At 45.0% G+C, this 17789-nt stretch overlaps 1 protein-coding gene across 3 annotated transcripts in view; it reads left to right on the plus strand.

Moving 5' to 3' along the window:
• ACSBG2 (acyl-CoA synthetase bubblegum family member 2) overlaps positions 1–17789 on the plus strand; it is a 170200-nt gene that overhangs the window by 116280 nt on the left and 36131 nt on the right. The window contains exons 2-4 of one of the 3 annotated variants that reach the window (XM_077273426.1): positions 3504–3611; positions 3727–3838; positions 5304–5419. In XM_077273426.1, coding sequence (XP_077129541.1) covers positions 3759–3838; positions 5304–5419 — 196 coding nt within the window. In that variant the 5' untranslated portion in view covers positions 3504–3611; positions 3727–3758. Of the gene's footprint in view, positions 1–714; positions 964–3503; positions 3612–3726; positions 3839–5303; positions 5420–17789 lie in introns of those variants that run through there. The other 2 variants (XM_077273408.1, XM_077273417.1) reach the window with 2 other exon arrangements.

Genomic DNA, 17789 nt, shown 5'->3' on the forward strand with positions numbered 1-17789 from the left:
GGTCTCGCGACACTGCTACGTCATCATCTCGTGAGACCGCAATGCACTCTTGGGACTGGAGCACGCGAGGAGCATCGGTAAACGCTTCGCCTGCATCCGGGGGCCAACGGAAGGTGAGTGTATATAACTATTTTAATTCTTTTTTTTTTTTTTTTTTTTTTTAACAGGGATATGATTCCCACATTGCAATATACTCCGTGGGCTGTGCAGTGTACTCCGTGGGCTGTGCAGTGTACTCCATGGCCAGCCGCGAACAATCAGCGACAGGCGCAGTCCGGCCGTGAATTGCCACGGGTTTTGAACCACGCTTCGCTAATTGGTCGCGGCCGGCCGAATCCTGTGTATAAATTGCATTATTCTAAAATCTTCATAAATAAACTACATACATATTCTAGAATACCCGATGCATTAGAATCGGGCTACATCTAGTAACTGATAAAACGGGCTTGGGGATGAAGGGGTTAAGTAGGCCAACTAGCTGTGGTGGTGATCTGGTTTAATTCTTAGTTGCAGCCATGAAGTGTACATTTGTATTGAATGTCATGTAGTGTTCTTTCTCCTAATAAGAATATCCTGCTTTAGCTACCAGTATATTCCATGCACCTGTGTAATTCCTTTTGACAGGGCGTATTTCCCTTGGCTCTATTCTCATCTGACCGAGAGTAACCTCAGCTTGTGTACTAGTAGAAAAGGAAATGATCTGCACATCCTTGTGATGCAGCACAGTGTCGTAGTGCTAGGGGAGGGCTGTCAGCACATCCCTGACGTGTAGCCATACAAGCAGATGGTGCTGTGGGCTGATGGTTGCCTTCCAATTACAGAGAGGCAGCAGGGTGATGTCACACCACTACTAGGCATTTTGATGGGACTGCTTTTAACAGTCAATTCTACTGGCGTGGAGCAAGGCGGATACACTGATCAGTACACATTGCATTAGGGAACATTTGGCCAGCAAAATGCTATGTAAGTATTGCGAACACACCAAAACTGCTGCAAAATGGTTGCTTTATTAATCTATGAAATTAAGCAGCATACATAAACTAGTAGTTATGGCTTTATTGTAGTAACTGATGTCATAGTATCTGTATAGTACTCTCTTGTAAGTATACTTATGTGTAATCTCGATCTCCATTTTAGATTTAAAACCTTATAGAAAATATAAATATATACCGGTACATATTTTATACTATTTGAAATAATGAATTGCATGCTACCCCTCTCCATAAAGACCAGTGCTTTGGTCTGTATTGACGAGAAGTTTTAGCAATTTTTTTCCATGGGATAGTTTTTGTTTTTTTTTGTTTAACGAATTTGACAAAATACCGTAAATAGTTAATATTTTCGAGAGAATTTCATATTGGTCCAATACTTGCCCAGATCACCAAATATCTGAACCAAGACGCACTATATGGTTTGATACTAACAATTTTGTGGTATTTGTTTTGATACTTTAAGGAATCTGCAGTATTTTTTGTAACCTGAGGGCAACATGACATAAGGGTAGAGACCCTATTTTCAGGGATGTCACTTACTAGGCTGGGTGCTGTTCCAGTCCAATGAGTGTTTTATCATCAGGAGATGATTACTACAGGACTAGCTGCCAATGTGCATCATGGTCCAACTCTATACACAAAGCTGCTAATCAGGGGTGTGGGCATGGTTCGCTTTGGCAGTTTTTAGATGTAGCTATCACAACTGCTGCACCCAATAAACAGTGATACATTGCTGGGGTCTTATTCTAGATTATGCTGCTCTCAAATGAGGTAGCAAAAACCTGGTGACAGATTCCCTTTTAAATTAACAAATTACCTATAACTATTTAAACATTATAGTGTACTTCCTTGTCTGCTGGGATTCCGTACCTGTGCCTTATGGAGAGCTCCTAGTGATTAAGCTGAAGGGAACCTGACAGTAGATTCATGCTGCTTGAACCATGTGGAGCATGAAAGGGACACTGTCTAATTGTATCCATGTAGGCTTCACTGTAAAGCGTTGCAGCATTTCAGAGTAGACGTGTATTGAAATGCCGGCCAGGAACTGTATCTCAGATGCATGGTCCTTTCGGCTTCTCCCATCTCTGCTGTTCATGACTGACTGACTAGTATCTCCCAATGTGTGCATAGAGAGAGACTTGTACATCCTGGAGATCAGAGTGACGAGTAGTCTCCAGAATCCAATCTTGGACTGCTTATCTGAGACACAGTCCCCAGAAGGCTTTTCACAATGTATTCTCTGAAACACTGCATCAGATAAAACCCACACAGCTGCAATATTGCAGGGGGTTTCTAATTCATGCTGCCCATGATTCACTTTAGGGGTTCCCTTTCAAAATTGTGACCTACTATAGAGAAGCCAAATCTTAGACTGCTTCTATTTTGTTCTTGGGGCCCTGGCTGTTGGAGATACCATGATGTGCTAGAACCCACCCTGGACATGTACAACATGCAGTCTTAAAAGGTTATCAAATTGATTTCTCATGGCAAAGCTGTCATGCATTCTCTAATTAGTGTTATAATAGTCATTCATGCTTTCTGGAAATGAAACCTCTTATTTTGCAATGAACACTTAAAATAGAATTGTTTAGTGCTGCATTTATGATGCCTTACAATCACTGATTTAACTGTACACACTTAGTGGTTAGTCTACAAACTCGTCTTGACAAATCACAATTAGATAAATAATAAACGTCCTGTCACTGGACGTAACATCGCAGTAACCTTCACTAGGCCCATTGATCTGAAGAATTGAAGTGATGTCAACTGTTTTCATAGACCATCTCTAAGCTGCATAGATTTATCCCCTCCAATGTGCTGGTAGGTATGAATGATCTCAGGTCACATAAGCACTAACAATTATTCATACACATCACTTATCTTCTGACTAGGCAATGTGATGCTCATAGGCTACCCTATTTATAGTGTAACTATAGAGTTCTATAAATTACAGGAATTGCATATTATTGCAGATCGGTGGGTTACAGATTATAAAATCACCACTGATCAGTCAAAACTCTGCTCTTAAAATACAGGCTACAATCTATAATTTGACTGTTTGCCTAGTTTTTTAGATTAAATGGATATGTAACATGACTGACACTGGATTTTAACTTTCAGTGATGGCTGATAACTTGTTTGATGGGGGTCTGACCACTTGGATCCACACAAATTTGCAGATCTGGGCACTTTTATTCTTGATGGCATTGAGACACAATATACTTTCTTAAATGCCGCTCCATTCATTCCCTTGGAGGTTGCTGAGCGCTGCACTCTACTTCCCAACAGCCCTGTAGAAAATGGATAATCGGTCCCATATCTGACTACCTGCTACATTTTTTAACTGGGATGAGCTTCCTAACCAGAAAAAAAATTCCCTTCTCTACCTTTCGATGTTCATTTGACAGCCTTCGAATGATAAAATAAGTTACCACCTAACCACAGGTGATACTTTATGAACTAGACAAACCCTCTAAGCAGTCACATCACATGTAATTTCTCATTACGCAGATGACTCGTGACATCGAAGCCATTTGCAGTGACAAATACCAGGGTGGTTGTTGTGTGATTTCTCACAGGCTGTAGACCCTAAACTAGGAAAGCTGGTGCTGGATTATGGTAGGATACATAAGTATTCAAAGTGTTTAAATATACCATTTGAGTGTATTGGGATGTCATGTCTACTATACTTGCACTAAGAATGTGTTTTTGTCTTTGTTTTTTTTCTGTTTAGTGACACTGGAGTGTGATTCAGACAGGTCTGCTATGGAAGTACATGTAAAGCCACATGAGACCACAGAACAACATGTCTGCTTCAATGATAGATTTGTAACTTCCTCACAAAGGTGAGTTGCTTCTTAAACTAAGGTGTACTGTATTCTTATTTCACTGCCAATCTGCAGCAATTGAGTGGAGATGCTTTTGTTACACAACTTGGTATTTTCCTGTAACATAATTGTATTTTCAACAATTACATGTAATTGTGTATATAATGCTCCACAAAACACTTTATCCGGAATATTAACTACTCGCTCTTGGTCATTAAATTACTGGACTTTGTCCTCCATTTATGTTTCTATAGACAATGGTAACCGAGTAATGGTAGCACTGAGGTGCTGCTGCCTCATACACTGGAGCCCACTGTCTTGCACCATTTTGGTGGAATATGCCCGCTTCCATAAAGGTGATGGCGTGGGCACACCCTGCTTTATTTTTGTACATTGTATATTCCTCCCATATATTCTCATAACATACCAAAAAGCATTGCAACAGCTTAAATAGTTGTTTCCTAAACAATACAAATTTTTATATTAACCTTGTGCAGTCCCAGGCACACTTTAAGGCACACTGCATTTTTTTTCATTTGGAAATCAACTGGTTAAATGGCAATTCCCTTAACTGTTTAACACAAATATTTCTAAATCCTGTGACAGTAACCCCTTAAGAACCAGTGGTATTTCTGTTTTTGCAATTCCATTTTTTTTGCTCCCCTTCTTTCCGGAGCCATACTTTTGTTATTTTCCATCAATGTGGCCGTGTGAGGGCTTGTTTTTTGCGGGATGAGTTGCACTTTTGAATGGCACCATTGATTTTACCATATCGGAAAGCAGGAAAAATGATTCAAAGCGCGGTGAAATTGCAAAAATGTGCAAATGTAGACCCTAGGTTGTCATGCCAACCAATCGGCGACCCAGGGTCATGTGACATGAGTGCAGATTGACAGCGGCATTTAACAGCGGATCGAGATTCCACCTGTACCTGTTAGGGGCACATGACGACTGATCAGATCAGCGGGAGGTGTCCAATGTTGGATATATGAGTTATTGGACGTTACGGGTATGTTTTCAGTCAGTAAATGCTGCGGATTAGACGCTGCGTACAGCTGCAGCGGCCAGATGTTACAGCATAGTGGATGGGATTTTATGAATGTTCACTTGCCAAGAAAGCCATATTTTTGGACCTGTCAAGGGGATGCATAAATCCCCACTTTTAATGATGGAACATTTAGGCACCCAAATTCCTTTCCTTTTAATGACAAAAGTTTGTCTAGTTTTACTCTTTACTCAAATATATGTAACTTATACTGATCATGTTATTTCCAGTTATACTTAGTTTTTTTCCAACAAAAGAAAAAAAAAAAAAATTTTTTAATCAAAGCATTCCTATAAGCTAATATTGGGCTTCAGCACACTTACATCAGTGTAGTTGGGTTAACTGTCTGGCTTGAATTCATAGTTTAATATCCTTCCTGGTTAGGTTGCTGCATCAGTTCCTGTTATGCAATGTATTTTTTGTTTTTCTTTAAAACAGCAAAGAAGAAATGGTGCAGGAGCAGTCCAAAATTGATCCTGAACCTTCTGATGCAAACAGAATGGACCGACATGGTGGTGAAACAAAGGTTGAAGCAGAAATTGCTCCGGGGGATGGTATGCACCCATATGTTCTTATTGTCCTTTTTTTCTTGCATTACAGTTCATAATATTTTGGACTTTTAAATTTGCAGTAAATTATCTTTACAAAGATGTGGTTTATTGGGCAATGATGCAGAAAATAACTTAAAACATGCCCCCAAACAATCCTGTGAGCCGCGCCTCCTTGGTAAAGACAATAAAAAATGTAGTCCTAAATAAAACCCATATTTCTGGAACCACATGGACCACTTAAAGCAACAAAAACTGTATGTTTAGTAGAACGATAAAATGAGCAAGAGCTGGTGACTAGAGATGGGCGGTGACCTGGATGTTCGGGCCGGCGGCTTCTGCCGAACAGTTAAAAAATAAATAAATACAAATTTGGGTTCCAGAACAGTACCCGGACCCCATTCACTTGAATGGGGGGCCTGAACATTCACGGTTTGCCATGCTGTCATGTGCATGACAGCGCCGCAAACACTGCTTTTGATGGGTGGTAAAATCATTACTGCTGGTCACAGAGCTGCAGTTTCAACGCTGTCAGATGACAGCCTGAGCCTGCAGCTGTGATCCAAGGTATAAAGTATAGCTCGGGTAGCTGAAGTCAGTTGATGGAACTACTGCTCCCATCAGCCTATGCCTGCTGCGACTAATAACAGTGAGAGCAGGAATGGCTGATCAAGTATTCAACAGCCTGTGCTCCAAATAAATAATTATTAGCATCAGCAGTCATAGGCTGATAAGAGCAGTAGTCCCATCAGACACCAGTGACCAGAGGTAAACTTTATACCTCTGATCACAGATGTGCGCTGTCAGTGTGGGAACTGCGGCTGTCTGACCAGCAGTAATCATTTTACAGCCAATGAGATGCAGGGGTTGCCGCGCTGTCATGCACATGACAGCGCAACAAACACCCGTTTGGGGGGCTGAACCCGAACAGTAAGGCTGCCGTCACACTATCAGGGTATGCGGGGGCACATTTTATAAGTGTTTATTTCAGCGTGTGCAGGGAGCATAACTAAAAAGCCACCTTGTCAGAATGCAGCATTAGTGCTGCAAAAGGTGGCTTTTAGTTACAAACGCCTGAGGGGGTGACAGGTTCCCTTTCAGTAAACATCGAAAATAACTCCTCTTCAATATACTTTCTGCTGGCTCTAGCTTAAACCAGTTCTTGCTTAGTGTCTGTTGGAGGCACTTGGGTCTACTTTTATTTTCAAATCTAGGTTTTTATTTTTTTTATTTTTTTTCCCATTGGAGGAGTGTCGCCTCCCTGTATCCTCTCCTGCATCGCTCCTATGCCTGCGCTCATTCCAGGGGCGACGGATGCCCCTAGGGCTCCGTTCTCTCCACATCACCAACAGACGGGAACGTGGGGTGTCGCCCCCACGTACCCCTTTCTGGAGCCAGGCCCACAGCCGGACGTGACCCCTGTTCCATCCCAAGGGACTGAACCCACGGGATACACACAAGCCCCAGCGCCGTCCGTGCAGCTCCCACAGCATCACCACGATGTAAAGCGGATGTTGATGGGATGCAAATGATCCCTCTCCGCCTCCCGACGGCGACCAATACAGCTGGGGTTTATGTGGACAATGTCTACAGATGACAGGAGGGCTCCCTATGCAGCGCACGATCCAGGGCTTCCTACCTGATACACGCACTACATCGCTTTACTGCGATCGCGCGATTCTCTCCCCCCAGCCACCAAATTTAGTCAGCGGCTTCGGGCCTGACTAGGCCGCACCTCGTTGTTACCCCGCCCACGGGAGCTTCTCCACCCATTTCTTTGGCGCTTCTCGTTCTGGTTGAGAAGCGCCACAGCGGTATTTTTGCCCGCTGGTCCTGACATCGCCCACACCTTCAGGCGCGTCTCGTTCCTAATGAGAAGTGCAAACCCTAATCTCGGCGGTCAATTCTCTGCCCTCACCGCAAGGCAGCAGCACGCACAGGGTGACGGCGGAGATGCACCCGTTAACTGAATTCCCTGGGGGCACAGGACCTGGGTAAGCTGCAGACGATTAACTCCTTCCCTGCAGTATCTCTGACCAACCAATATGTCTCAGCCTAAGTCCTATAAGAAGGCTGCTAAAACAGTGTGGTGTATACCTCATGTACCACATGTAAGGTTTCTCGGACCCCTGGCCACAGTATTTCATTCTGTACGGCCTGTGACCCTTCATGCGCACAGGAACCCTCCACTACTGCCGACCCTAGTGGATCTAGCCCCCCTGAATGGGCTACGTCTCTGGCACAGTCCATGGCTTCTCTAGCTAAGGTTAGAGAGTCCTTCCGTGATTCCTACTCAAGCCAGGGCATCTGCTTGCCTGTCGCAGAGAGCCCTTCAGCCATGCAAGAGACATCCCCTGACAGGAACCATCCCACAGCACGGAACACGCAAACTTCTAGAAAGCGACTCCATAGTCTGTCCCCCTGGCACTCTCGTGCACCTTGCGTCTACAAGTTCCGTTTCCTGCTCCCCCTCTCCAGAGGTTCGCAGCAAACACGACTCAGAATGAGTCTGATGTGTCTGTAGACCCGGACTCGCAAGAGTACCAGGAGTCACTGGATTCCCTCATCGAAGCGGTAAAAAAGCTCTGAGGGTGGACGAGGAGCCTGGGACTAGTCCCGATCACAGTCTTTTAAAAGAACTAAACGTCCTCACAGGGTGTTTGCTAACCACCCTGAGTTTACGGACATCGTCCAGGGGCACAGGACTCGCCCAGACAAACGATTCACTGGACTAAAGCCGCTTGAGACACGATATCCCTTTGCTCCTACTTTAAAGACTGGTCTGTCTGAATCCCCTTCAGTGGATCCCCCCCATATCACGTCTCGCTTCCAAGACCCTCTTGTCTTTTATCTGATGGCACTATAAAGGATCCCACCGACTGACAGATTGATAATCTCGCGCTGTCAATCTTTGAAGCTACTGGCGCAGCTCTTTCCCCATCCTTTGCCGCAACATGAGTTGCTAGAGCTATGGTAACCTGGGCGGAGGCCCTGGCTAAAACTAGCCAAGATGGTAATCTGCCTCCCGACAAGGTCAATTTAGCCTACCAGATTGCCCGGCCAGGGATTATGATGTTCGTTCTTCACTAGATGCAGCTAACTGTGCCGCGCTAGCAGCCATTACTATCAGGAGAGCACTTTGGTAAGGCAGAGAAGCAAGTTTTCTTGGAAGCAGAATCTGCTCGCCACTCTGAGCCAAAGTGGGCGTTTGTTGGAGATAAACTGTACCAAATTATCTCCGATGCTACCGGAGGGAAGAGCAAATTCCCACCCGGCCCTTTCGAAACCAACACCAGGTTCGTTTCCAGCCATTTCTTGGCACCACAGGCTGGTCCTCCACGACTGCCTCCTCTGGCTCAACCTGCCCTACACGTAGAGACAGGAATTTCCAGGCTTCGTACAAGCCCTCGCCTTCCTGGAAAAGCAGGCATACACGATCTGGATCCAAAGGAGCGAGATCCTCCAATTTCTCTGCACAATGACTCGTCTGGGTATCTGGAAGACAGACTGGGTAGGCGGCCGTCTACTTTTGTTCCTTCAAACCTGGCTTTCGGTCGTTCACGACCAGTGGGTCAGTGATCTCGTGTCCTCCGGATACAAAATAGAATTTGCGTCTCCTCCACTGGCACGTTTTTTCCTGTCTTCCCTGCCCAAGTCAGAGGCGCAAGCAGCCCTATTCCACCGAGCCATAGACGGGCTCCGCAAAGACGGAGTGGTCGTCTCGGTCCCACACAACGAAAGGTTCAAAGGGTTTTACTCAAACCTTTTCGTAGTTCCGTAAAAGGACGGGCCTATGCGCGCCGTATTCTGGATCTGAAACTTTTAAACAAATTCATCAAAGTTCGTCATTTCAGAATGGAGTCTCTCCGCTCAGTGATCAACTCGATGGAGAAAGGAGAATTTCTCGCATCCATCGACATCAAAGACTCTTATTTGCACCTCACAATCTTTCCTGCCCACCAAAGATTCCTGTGCTTCGCAGTCGGCAATGAGCACTTTCAGTTCACTGCCTTGCCCTTCAGACTTGCCACCACTCCCAGAATGTTCACCAAGGTCATGGAGGCCGTTATGTCCATTCTACACTCTCTCGGGGCATGGTGATCCTACTGTATTTAGACGACCTGCTCATCAAATGATCGTCTTTTCAGGCCTGTGCAGTGTGAGCGCTTCACCGTGGACATCCTTTCTCACCTGGGTTGGCTGGTGAACCTGAACAAGTCATCCCCGATACCAGCTCAGCGAATTTCCTTTTTTGGGGATGATCCTAGACACTTCCCGAGGGTTGGTCATTCTCCCTCCTGAAAAGGTTTCAGCATTGACACCGGGAGTCCGGAGTGTCTCTATTGCCCATCCTCACTCCTTACGGTTCGGCATGCAAGTCCTGGGCAAGATGGTGGCAGCGATGGAGGCGGTTCCATTTGCCCAACTACACCTCCTCCCTCTACAACAGGCACTACTGACAGCCTGGGACAGGAACCCATTTTCTCTGGACCATCGCTTCAGACTGTCCCAGCAGGTCAGGCAATCCCTCAAGTTGTGGATGCTGAGGTCCTCTCTGGATCCGGGGAAATCCTTTCTCCCGGTACATTGGCTTGTGGTTACCACAGACGCCAGTCTTCTAGGATGGGGGCGGTCTTCCCCCACCACACGGCTGAGGGACACTGGTCCACTCCAGAATTGCGTCTCCCAATCAATATTCTAGAAATCTGAGCAATCAGGTTAGCCCTTCTGCGATTTCATCTCCTTCTGGCAGGTCGTCCCATTTGGGTTCAGTCAGACAACACCACGGCAGTGGCATACATCAACCGTCGGGGGAACCTGGAGCAGAAGGGCGATGCTCAAAGTAGCTCACATTCTCCAATGGGCAGAAAGAAACCGCTCAGTCATCTCAGCTGTTCATATCCCAGGAATAGAGAACTGGACGGCAGATTTTCTCAGCCGTCGGGGTCTCTCTTCGGGAGAGTGGTCCCTTCATCTGGAGGTCTTTCAGCAGATTTGCCATCGCTGGGGGACGCCGGATGTCGATCTTATGGCCTCCAAGTTAAATGCCAAGGTTCCGGCGTTCATAGCTCGGTCCCGTGACCCATTAGCCATTGGGTCGGACGCTTTGGTCTTCCCGTGGCATCAGTTTTGTCTCCCTTACGTGTTTCTGCCCCTTCCGCTACTTCCGAGGGTCATCAGGAAGATCAAAGCGGAAGGAATCCTGGTTATTCTCATCGCCCCAGACTGGCCACGCTGAGCGTGGTATGCGGAACTAGTGCAACTCGTCGCCGATGTTCCCTGGCGGCTCCTGGGCCGCCTAGACCTGCTCTCTCAGGGTCCGATTTACCACCAGAACTCGAGGGCCCTGGGTTTTAATGGCTTGGCTATTGAATCCTGGATTCCAACACAGGTCGGCTTCTTCCAGCAGGTGGTCTCCACCATGATCCATGCCCGGAAACCGACATCATTACACATTTACCATCGCAACTGGAAAACCTTTTTTTCCTGATGCAGAGCTCGCGGAAGTTCTTCACTCGTGTTCTCAATTCCGTCCATTCTGGAGTTTCTCCAGGTAGGGTTAGACTTGGGCCTTGCGCTTGCTTCCCTCAAGGGTCAAATTTCTGCCTTATCCATCCTGTTCCAACGCAAGATAGCTACCAGATCGCAAGTCAAGACCTTCATGCAGGGAGTTTCCCATGTGGTTCCTCCCTACGAAATGCCATTGGAACCTTGAGACCTTAATCTGGTCCTAGCGGTTCTGCAAGAGTCCCCCTTTGAACCACTGCAGGACGTGGCTCTGACTCTTCTTTCTTGGAAGGTAGCCTTAATGGTGGCAGTAACGTCAATCAGACGAGTCTGAGTTAGCGGCCTTGTCTTGCAGGCCTCCGTTCCTGGTCTTTCATCAGGACAAGGTGGTCTTGAGGACGTCTCCGTCCTTCTTACCCAAGGTTGTCTCTTTCCATCTGAATGAGGACATCGTTCTGACCTCGTTCTGCCCAGCGCCGGTTCGTGTCGAGAAGGCCCTTCATACATTAGATTTGGTAAGAGCGTTTAGGAAACGTTTCGTGAATGGCACCTTTCCGCAGGTCGGATTCCCTCTTCGTGCTTCTAGAAGGGCACAGGAAAAGGTCTCCCTGCCTCTAAGGCTACAATAGCCAGGTGGATCCGCTCAGTGATCCAGGAAGCTTATTGTATCGGAGGACATTCCATCCCAGCAGGGATTAAGGCACACTCCACTCAGTCAGTGGGGGCTTCCTGGGCCATCCGGCACCAGGCTTCGGCTCAACAAATCTGCAAGGCTGCGACTTGGTCCAGCCTGCACACGTTTGTAAAACACTAGGCTTCTGCAGATGCGGCCCTTGGCAAACGGATTCCCACCCAGGGACTGCTTTAGGGCGTCCCATGGTCCTGTGTCCCCCAGTGAGGGAAGGAGAAATAGGGATTTTTGCATATTCACCATAAAATCCTTTTCTCCGAGCCACTCATTGGGGGACACAGGACCCACCCTGTTAGCCTGGTTGGCTGGTGTTTGTTATTTGGTTTTGACATATTGTACTCTTGTTTGCTAGTTATAAGCTCCTACTGCTTTGTAACCGAACTGGTTCAGGCAAGAGCCAGCAGAGGGTGTATACTACAGAGGAGGAGTTATTCGTTTCTATGTTTACTTAGTGTCCTCCTAGTGGCAGCAGCATAACACCCATGGTCCTGTGTCCCCCAATGAGTGGCTCAGTGAAAAGGATTTTACGGTGAGTACGCAAAAATCCTTATTTTTTTCATGGCATATGCTACCTTTGCCTTCAGTGTATGAACTTTTCATTACTTTAAATGCAGACATTATCTTCCATGTGTCTCTGCTGCTGTGGTGTTTTTAGTGATAAAGCCTTTAAAGTTAACCAGCAGGCTCCTTTAGTTGCATAATTCTCAGGAACTGCTGCTGATGAAGCATCTGTGGATGAAGTAAGGCACGATGGCAGTAGTATCTTTACTGTGTACAGATGCTGTTCACTGGCTGTCTACTCATTTCTTACATCACTGTGAATTCTGCTGGCTCTTAGGTAGCTTAAAGGGATCCTGTCACCCCCCCCCCCCAGGCGTTTGTAACTAAAAGCCACCTTGTGCAGCATTAGTGCTGCACTTCTGACAAGGTGGCTTTTAGTCCTTGGTGCTGTAACTGCAGAAATAATCGATTTTGCAATTTGTCCAAAATACATTGAAACAGTCCTGGGGGCAGGTCTTTCCCCCCCTAATGCAGACGCAGCACCGCTGTTACTCATACCCTCTTGGTGCCGCCTCCTCAGCGTTGTTTTGAACTGTGCCTGCGCGGTTATGTTATGCCTTGGGCATGCACAGTTAGCGCTGCCCGTCTTCTGACATCATTTGATGTCTAGCTGACTGCGCCTGTGCGGCCGTGCTGCCCAAGATCCCGCCCCACAGTGTCTTCTGATTTATTCACACTGCGGGGCTGGGATTCCTGGGCATGCGCAGTGCATATATTCGCCTCTCACTCATCTCCCTCCGCCTTCTTCAGACTGTGCGGCGTCAGCTGATCCCTAATCGCCGTGGCATTGCATTTGGGAAGGTTCCATGCGATGCCATGGCTATTATTTCTGCAGTTACAGCACCAAGGACTAAGAGGCACCTTGTCAGAATGCAGCATTAGTGCTGCACAAGGTGACTTTTAGTTACTAACGCCTGGGGGGGGGTGACAGGTTCCCTTTGTGTTCAAATTCTTGTAAAACTTTTGCTCTAATTACATGGCTGCTGTCTCATTGTGAATTTTGCAGTGTTGGTGGTGGGTTTTTTTTCTGTTGAGAAAATACATATGCATGTGAAGCTCTTAAATGCTTTCATGCCCTTTTGTACAGACACTAAAACCAACAAATATAGGTATTTGAGACGTTTTTACGCTTTGGTCTGATCACTTTTGGGAACCCACAGGAAGTGAGTCCTTTAATGGTTTCTAAGCTTGACTGTGTGGGTGGAAGTAGCTGCTAGTAAACTTAAATGTCTTGTGTCTCACTATTTTAGTTATTGTTGATGGGTAGATTTGACACTCTGGGCACATTATATTGATTTGTAATATAGAATAGATGCATTCAATAGTTAAATACATGGGTCATTTCACAACTATGATGTGGTTTCTTGCTTGATTGTACAGTCATCGCGAAAAGTTGAGGGTTTTCAAAGTTTGCTGCTTCGATGTGTTTAGATCTTTTAGACAGATATTTCTATGGTTACTAAAGTACAATTATAATCTTTTCGTTTTTAAACTGTGTGACCAGTGCATATTCTGCAGAAGTTTTGAAAAATGAGGCGTATACAATACTAGCTGAAGAGCGCGCCTAGGCTTAGTAAATATCTGTGGTTAGTTATAGCACCTCAATTCTTATTTTCCCATCACACCTCTCATTTTCCCCTCACTGCTCTTATTTTCCCCCTCACTCCTCTCATTCCTCCCTCACTCATCTCTTTCCCCCCTAACACTTGTCATTTCGACCTCACATCTGTCATTTTCCGATCACTCCACTATTTTCCCTCACTCCTCTTATTTTGCACTCACACCTTTTCATTTTCACCTCACACTTCTCATTTTCTCCTCAGTATATACAGGTTTGTCATCTCCCTTATATATAGTATACACCTGTATCTCATCTCCTGTGTATAGTATATACCTGTATTTCATCTCCTCCTGTATATAGTATATACCTGTAAGTCATCTCCTCCTGTATATAGTATATACCTGTATGTCATCTCCTCCTGTATATTATATATGTGTCATCTCCTCCTGTATTAGACCTCGTTCACACGTTATTTGGTCAGTATTTTTACCTCAGTATTTGTAAGCTAAATTGGCAGCCTGATAAATTCCGAGCCAACAGGAAGCCCTCCCCCCTGGCAGTATATATTAGCTCACACATACACATAATAGACAGGTCATGTGACTGACAGCTGCCGTATTTCCTATATGGTACATTTGTTGCTCTTGTAGTTTGTCTGCTTATTAATCAGATTTTTATTTTTGAAGGATAATACCAGACTTGTGTGTGTTTTAGGGCGAGTTTCATGTGTCAAGTTGTGTGTGTTGAGTTGCTTGTGGCAACTTGCATATAGCGACTTTTGTGAGATGAGTTTTGTGTGGCAACATGCGTGTAGCAACTTTTTGTGTTGCATGTAACAGGTTAGTGTAGCAAGTTGTGTGCATCAAGTTTTGCGCATGGTGAGTTTTGTACGTGGCGAGTTTTATGTGTGGTGTGTTTTGAGTATGTGCAAGTTTTGGGTGAGGCAACTTTTGTGCATGTGGCAATTTTTCCGCGTGTGCAAGTTTTGCGTGTGGCGAGTTTTCCATGAGGTGAGTTTTGCACGTGTGGAGAGTTTTGCATGTGGTGAATTTTGCGCGTGGCGAGTTTTGAGTGGTGACTTTTGTGTTTTGACTTTTATGTGGCGAGGTTGGTGTATGTGTGGCGAAATGTGTGCTGAGGGTGATCTGTGTTCAAGCACGTGGTAGTGTGGCACATTTTGTGTGTGTTCATATCCCCATGTGTGGTGAGTATCCCATGTCGGGGCCCCACCTTAGCAACTGTACGGTATATACTCTTTAGCACCATCGCTATCATTCTTTAAGTCCCCCTTGTCCACATCTGGCAGCTGTCAATTTGCCTCTAACACTTTTCCTTTCACTTTTTCCCCATTATGTAGATAGGGGCAAAATTGTCTGGTGAATTGGAAAGCGCAGGGTTAAAATTTCACCTCACAACATAGCCTATGACGCTCTCGGGGTCCAGACATGTGACTGTGCAAAATATTTTGGCTGTAGCTGCGACGGTGCAGATGCCAATCCCTCTGCTTCTTGGAAAATCCTGACTGATTGCAACCCAATCTTGTCTATTCAATGCTTGGAATGATCAAAACTTTAGGCTAAGTTCAAAGTAGGCATCTTTGCAGCATTTTTGTATGCAAAGTTTCAGCTGCATTTTACAGTGCCAGCAAAGTCTGCGACTTTGAGAAATCTCATGCACACAGCTTGTTTTGCTTTTTCTTTGTCTTCAGGATTTTGTGCTGTGTTTTTTGCACAATGGAGCATGAGACTTTTTAGCGTTTTTTCACCCATTGAAATGAATGGTGGTGAAAAAAACGCACCAAAAAACTCAGGTATCAGGTTTTGCTGCGTTTGTGCCAAAATCTGATTCTATAGAATAGGATTTCTTTTTTTTTTTCTCAACACTAAACTTTACCAGCATGCACAAGAGACAAATCTAGCATGCCAAAATCGCAGCGAGGAAAACGTGCTTTTTTTTTTTTTCTTCAGCTTCTTGCCTGCCGAGAGATCAAGTTTTGCTGCTGAAAGAAATCGCTGAAAAAAAAAAAAAGCCTAGTGTGTACTTTTCTTTACTGTTATGAATATGAAGGAGCAAACTATCTAAAAATATTTGAAATATATCAAGTTTTATTTAAATATTAAAAACATGATTATTTTAGCAATTAGCAATCTGGTTATCCTGATGCATAGCCCTTAGTTACTCAGGTACAGAAATCAATTATTACAGTAGTTACTGTCAAAAACAAATTGGTTATCATAACCATTACAATAATCAATACTATGACTAGAATACTGATTATAGTTATATATGTAAACCAACTTACTGTACTACTCATGCAAAGTGGCTGTAATGTTATATATGACTGCCCGAGACATCAGGAAGACTTCCACCAGGAGTCTTGTGTAATTACTAGGGATGAGCGAATATACTCGTTACTCGAGATTTCTCGAGCATAGTCGGGTGTCCTCCGAGTATTTTTTAGTGCTCGGAGATTGTTTTTCTTGCCGCAGCTGAATGATTTACATCTGTTAGCCAGCATAAGTACATGTGGGGATTCTCTAGCAACCAGGCAACCCCCACATGTACTTATGCTGGCTAACAGATGTAAATCATTCAGCTGCGGCAATGAAAACTAAATATCCGAGCACTAAAAAATACTCGGAGGACACCCGAGTGTGCTCGAGAAGTCTCGAGTAATGTGTAATTACTAGTGATGAGCGAATATACTCAAGACTCCTGGTGGAAGTCTTCCTGATGTCTCGGGCAGTCTGAATTAGGTTTCATCAAAGAAAATAACGTTTACCCCAGTCCTCTGCAGGCCAATCCATGTACTTCCTGCAGAATGTCAGTCTGTCCTTGATCGCTTTTTTTTTTTTTTTTTTTTTTTTTTGAGAAACCTAACTTCTTACTTGACATTCTAGAAACCAGGCCAACCTACAAAAGAATCCCTATTCATACAGATGCTCCTGCCATTCCTGAGCTAGATGTGACCAGACAAGTCAATCAACTTGGTCTGACTGAAACTCCTCACATGGGAAAGCCGCTTTTCTATTGAAGGAGGCTGTTGCAGGCTCAGACTGGCTCACTGGGGAACAGGTGAATTCTCTGGTATGCCTCTGTGAAATAGTAGGTCTTCCACATTCCATTAGCAGTAGTTGAAATAGTATACTTGAGTCTATGGATAGACAATGGCAGTATCTGATCATTTAGTGGATAGCACAGCAGCCTTGCAGCGCTGGAGTCCTGGGTTCAAACCTCACTGTCATCTGCAAAGAGTTTGTACGTTCTCTGTGTTTGCGTGGGTTTCCTCCGGGTACTCCGGTTTCCTCCCACACTCCAAAGACATACTGATAAAGAATTTCGATTGAGCCCCAACGGGGACAGCGATGATAATGTGTGCAACCTGTAAAGCGCTGCGGAATATGTTAGCGCTATATGCTAAATAATAATAATCTTTATTTTTAAAGTGCCCAGTTTATGTAGAAGCAGAGGTAGATCGGGGTACTGTAATATTTGTATGTAGCTAAACAGTGGTCACTCTAAAGTCATTGTTACTGTCGGGCCCTTGGCACCCCATTGCGGCACTTGGATGGTCACAAGCTCCTTCATTAGCAGCAGACTTTTGGTCTGGAAAACTAACAAGTGCAGGAGCAAAGTTTGTCATAGCTACAGAATAGTAAGTGCACACAATCCTAAACACAAATGTCTGTTTAAAGGGAGTGGCCACTTTATCTTTACTTTAATCTTCGTGGCCAGGCATGATTTTGCAATTCATCTGTTCTCGCTTCATAATAATCTAGAGTTAATGTAGATTCCGACTTTAAAAACTGACGCAGCAAAGTTTCTCACTAATTAGTACAGTCTTGGCCGAAAGTTAATACAATCAATCCTATGAATTTAAGGCCCACATATATGCTGACATTAGACTAAAGGTACCTTCACAATAAATGATTTACCAACGATCACGACCAGCGATACGACCTGGCCGTGATCGTTGGTAAGTCGTTGTGTGGTCGCTGGGGAGCTATCACACAGACAGCTCTCCAGCGACCAACGATGCCGAGGTCCCCAGGTAA

Source organism: Ranitomeya variabilis, chromosome 1 (assembly GCF_051348905.1).
Source record: "Ranitomeya variabilis isolate aRanVar5 chromosome 1, aRanVar5.hap1, whole genome shotgun sequence".
NCBI classification, from domain to species: Eukaryota; Metazoa; Chordata; class Amphibia; order Anura; family Dendrobatidae; genus Ranitomeya; species Ranitomeya variabilis.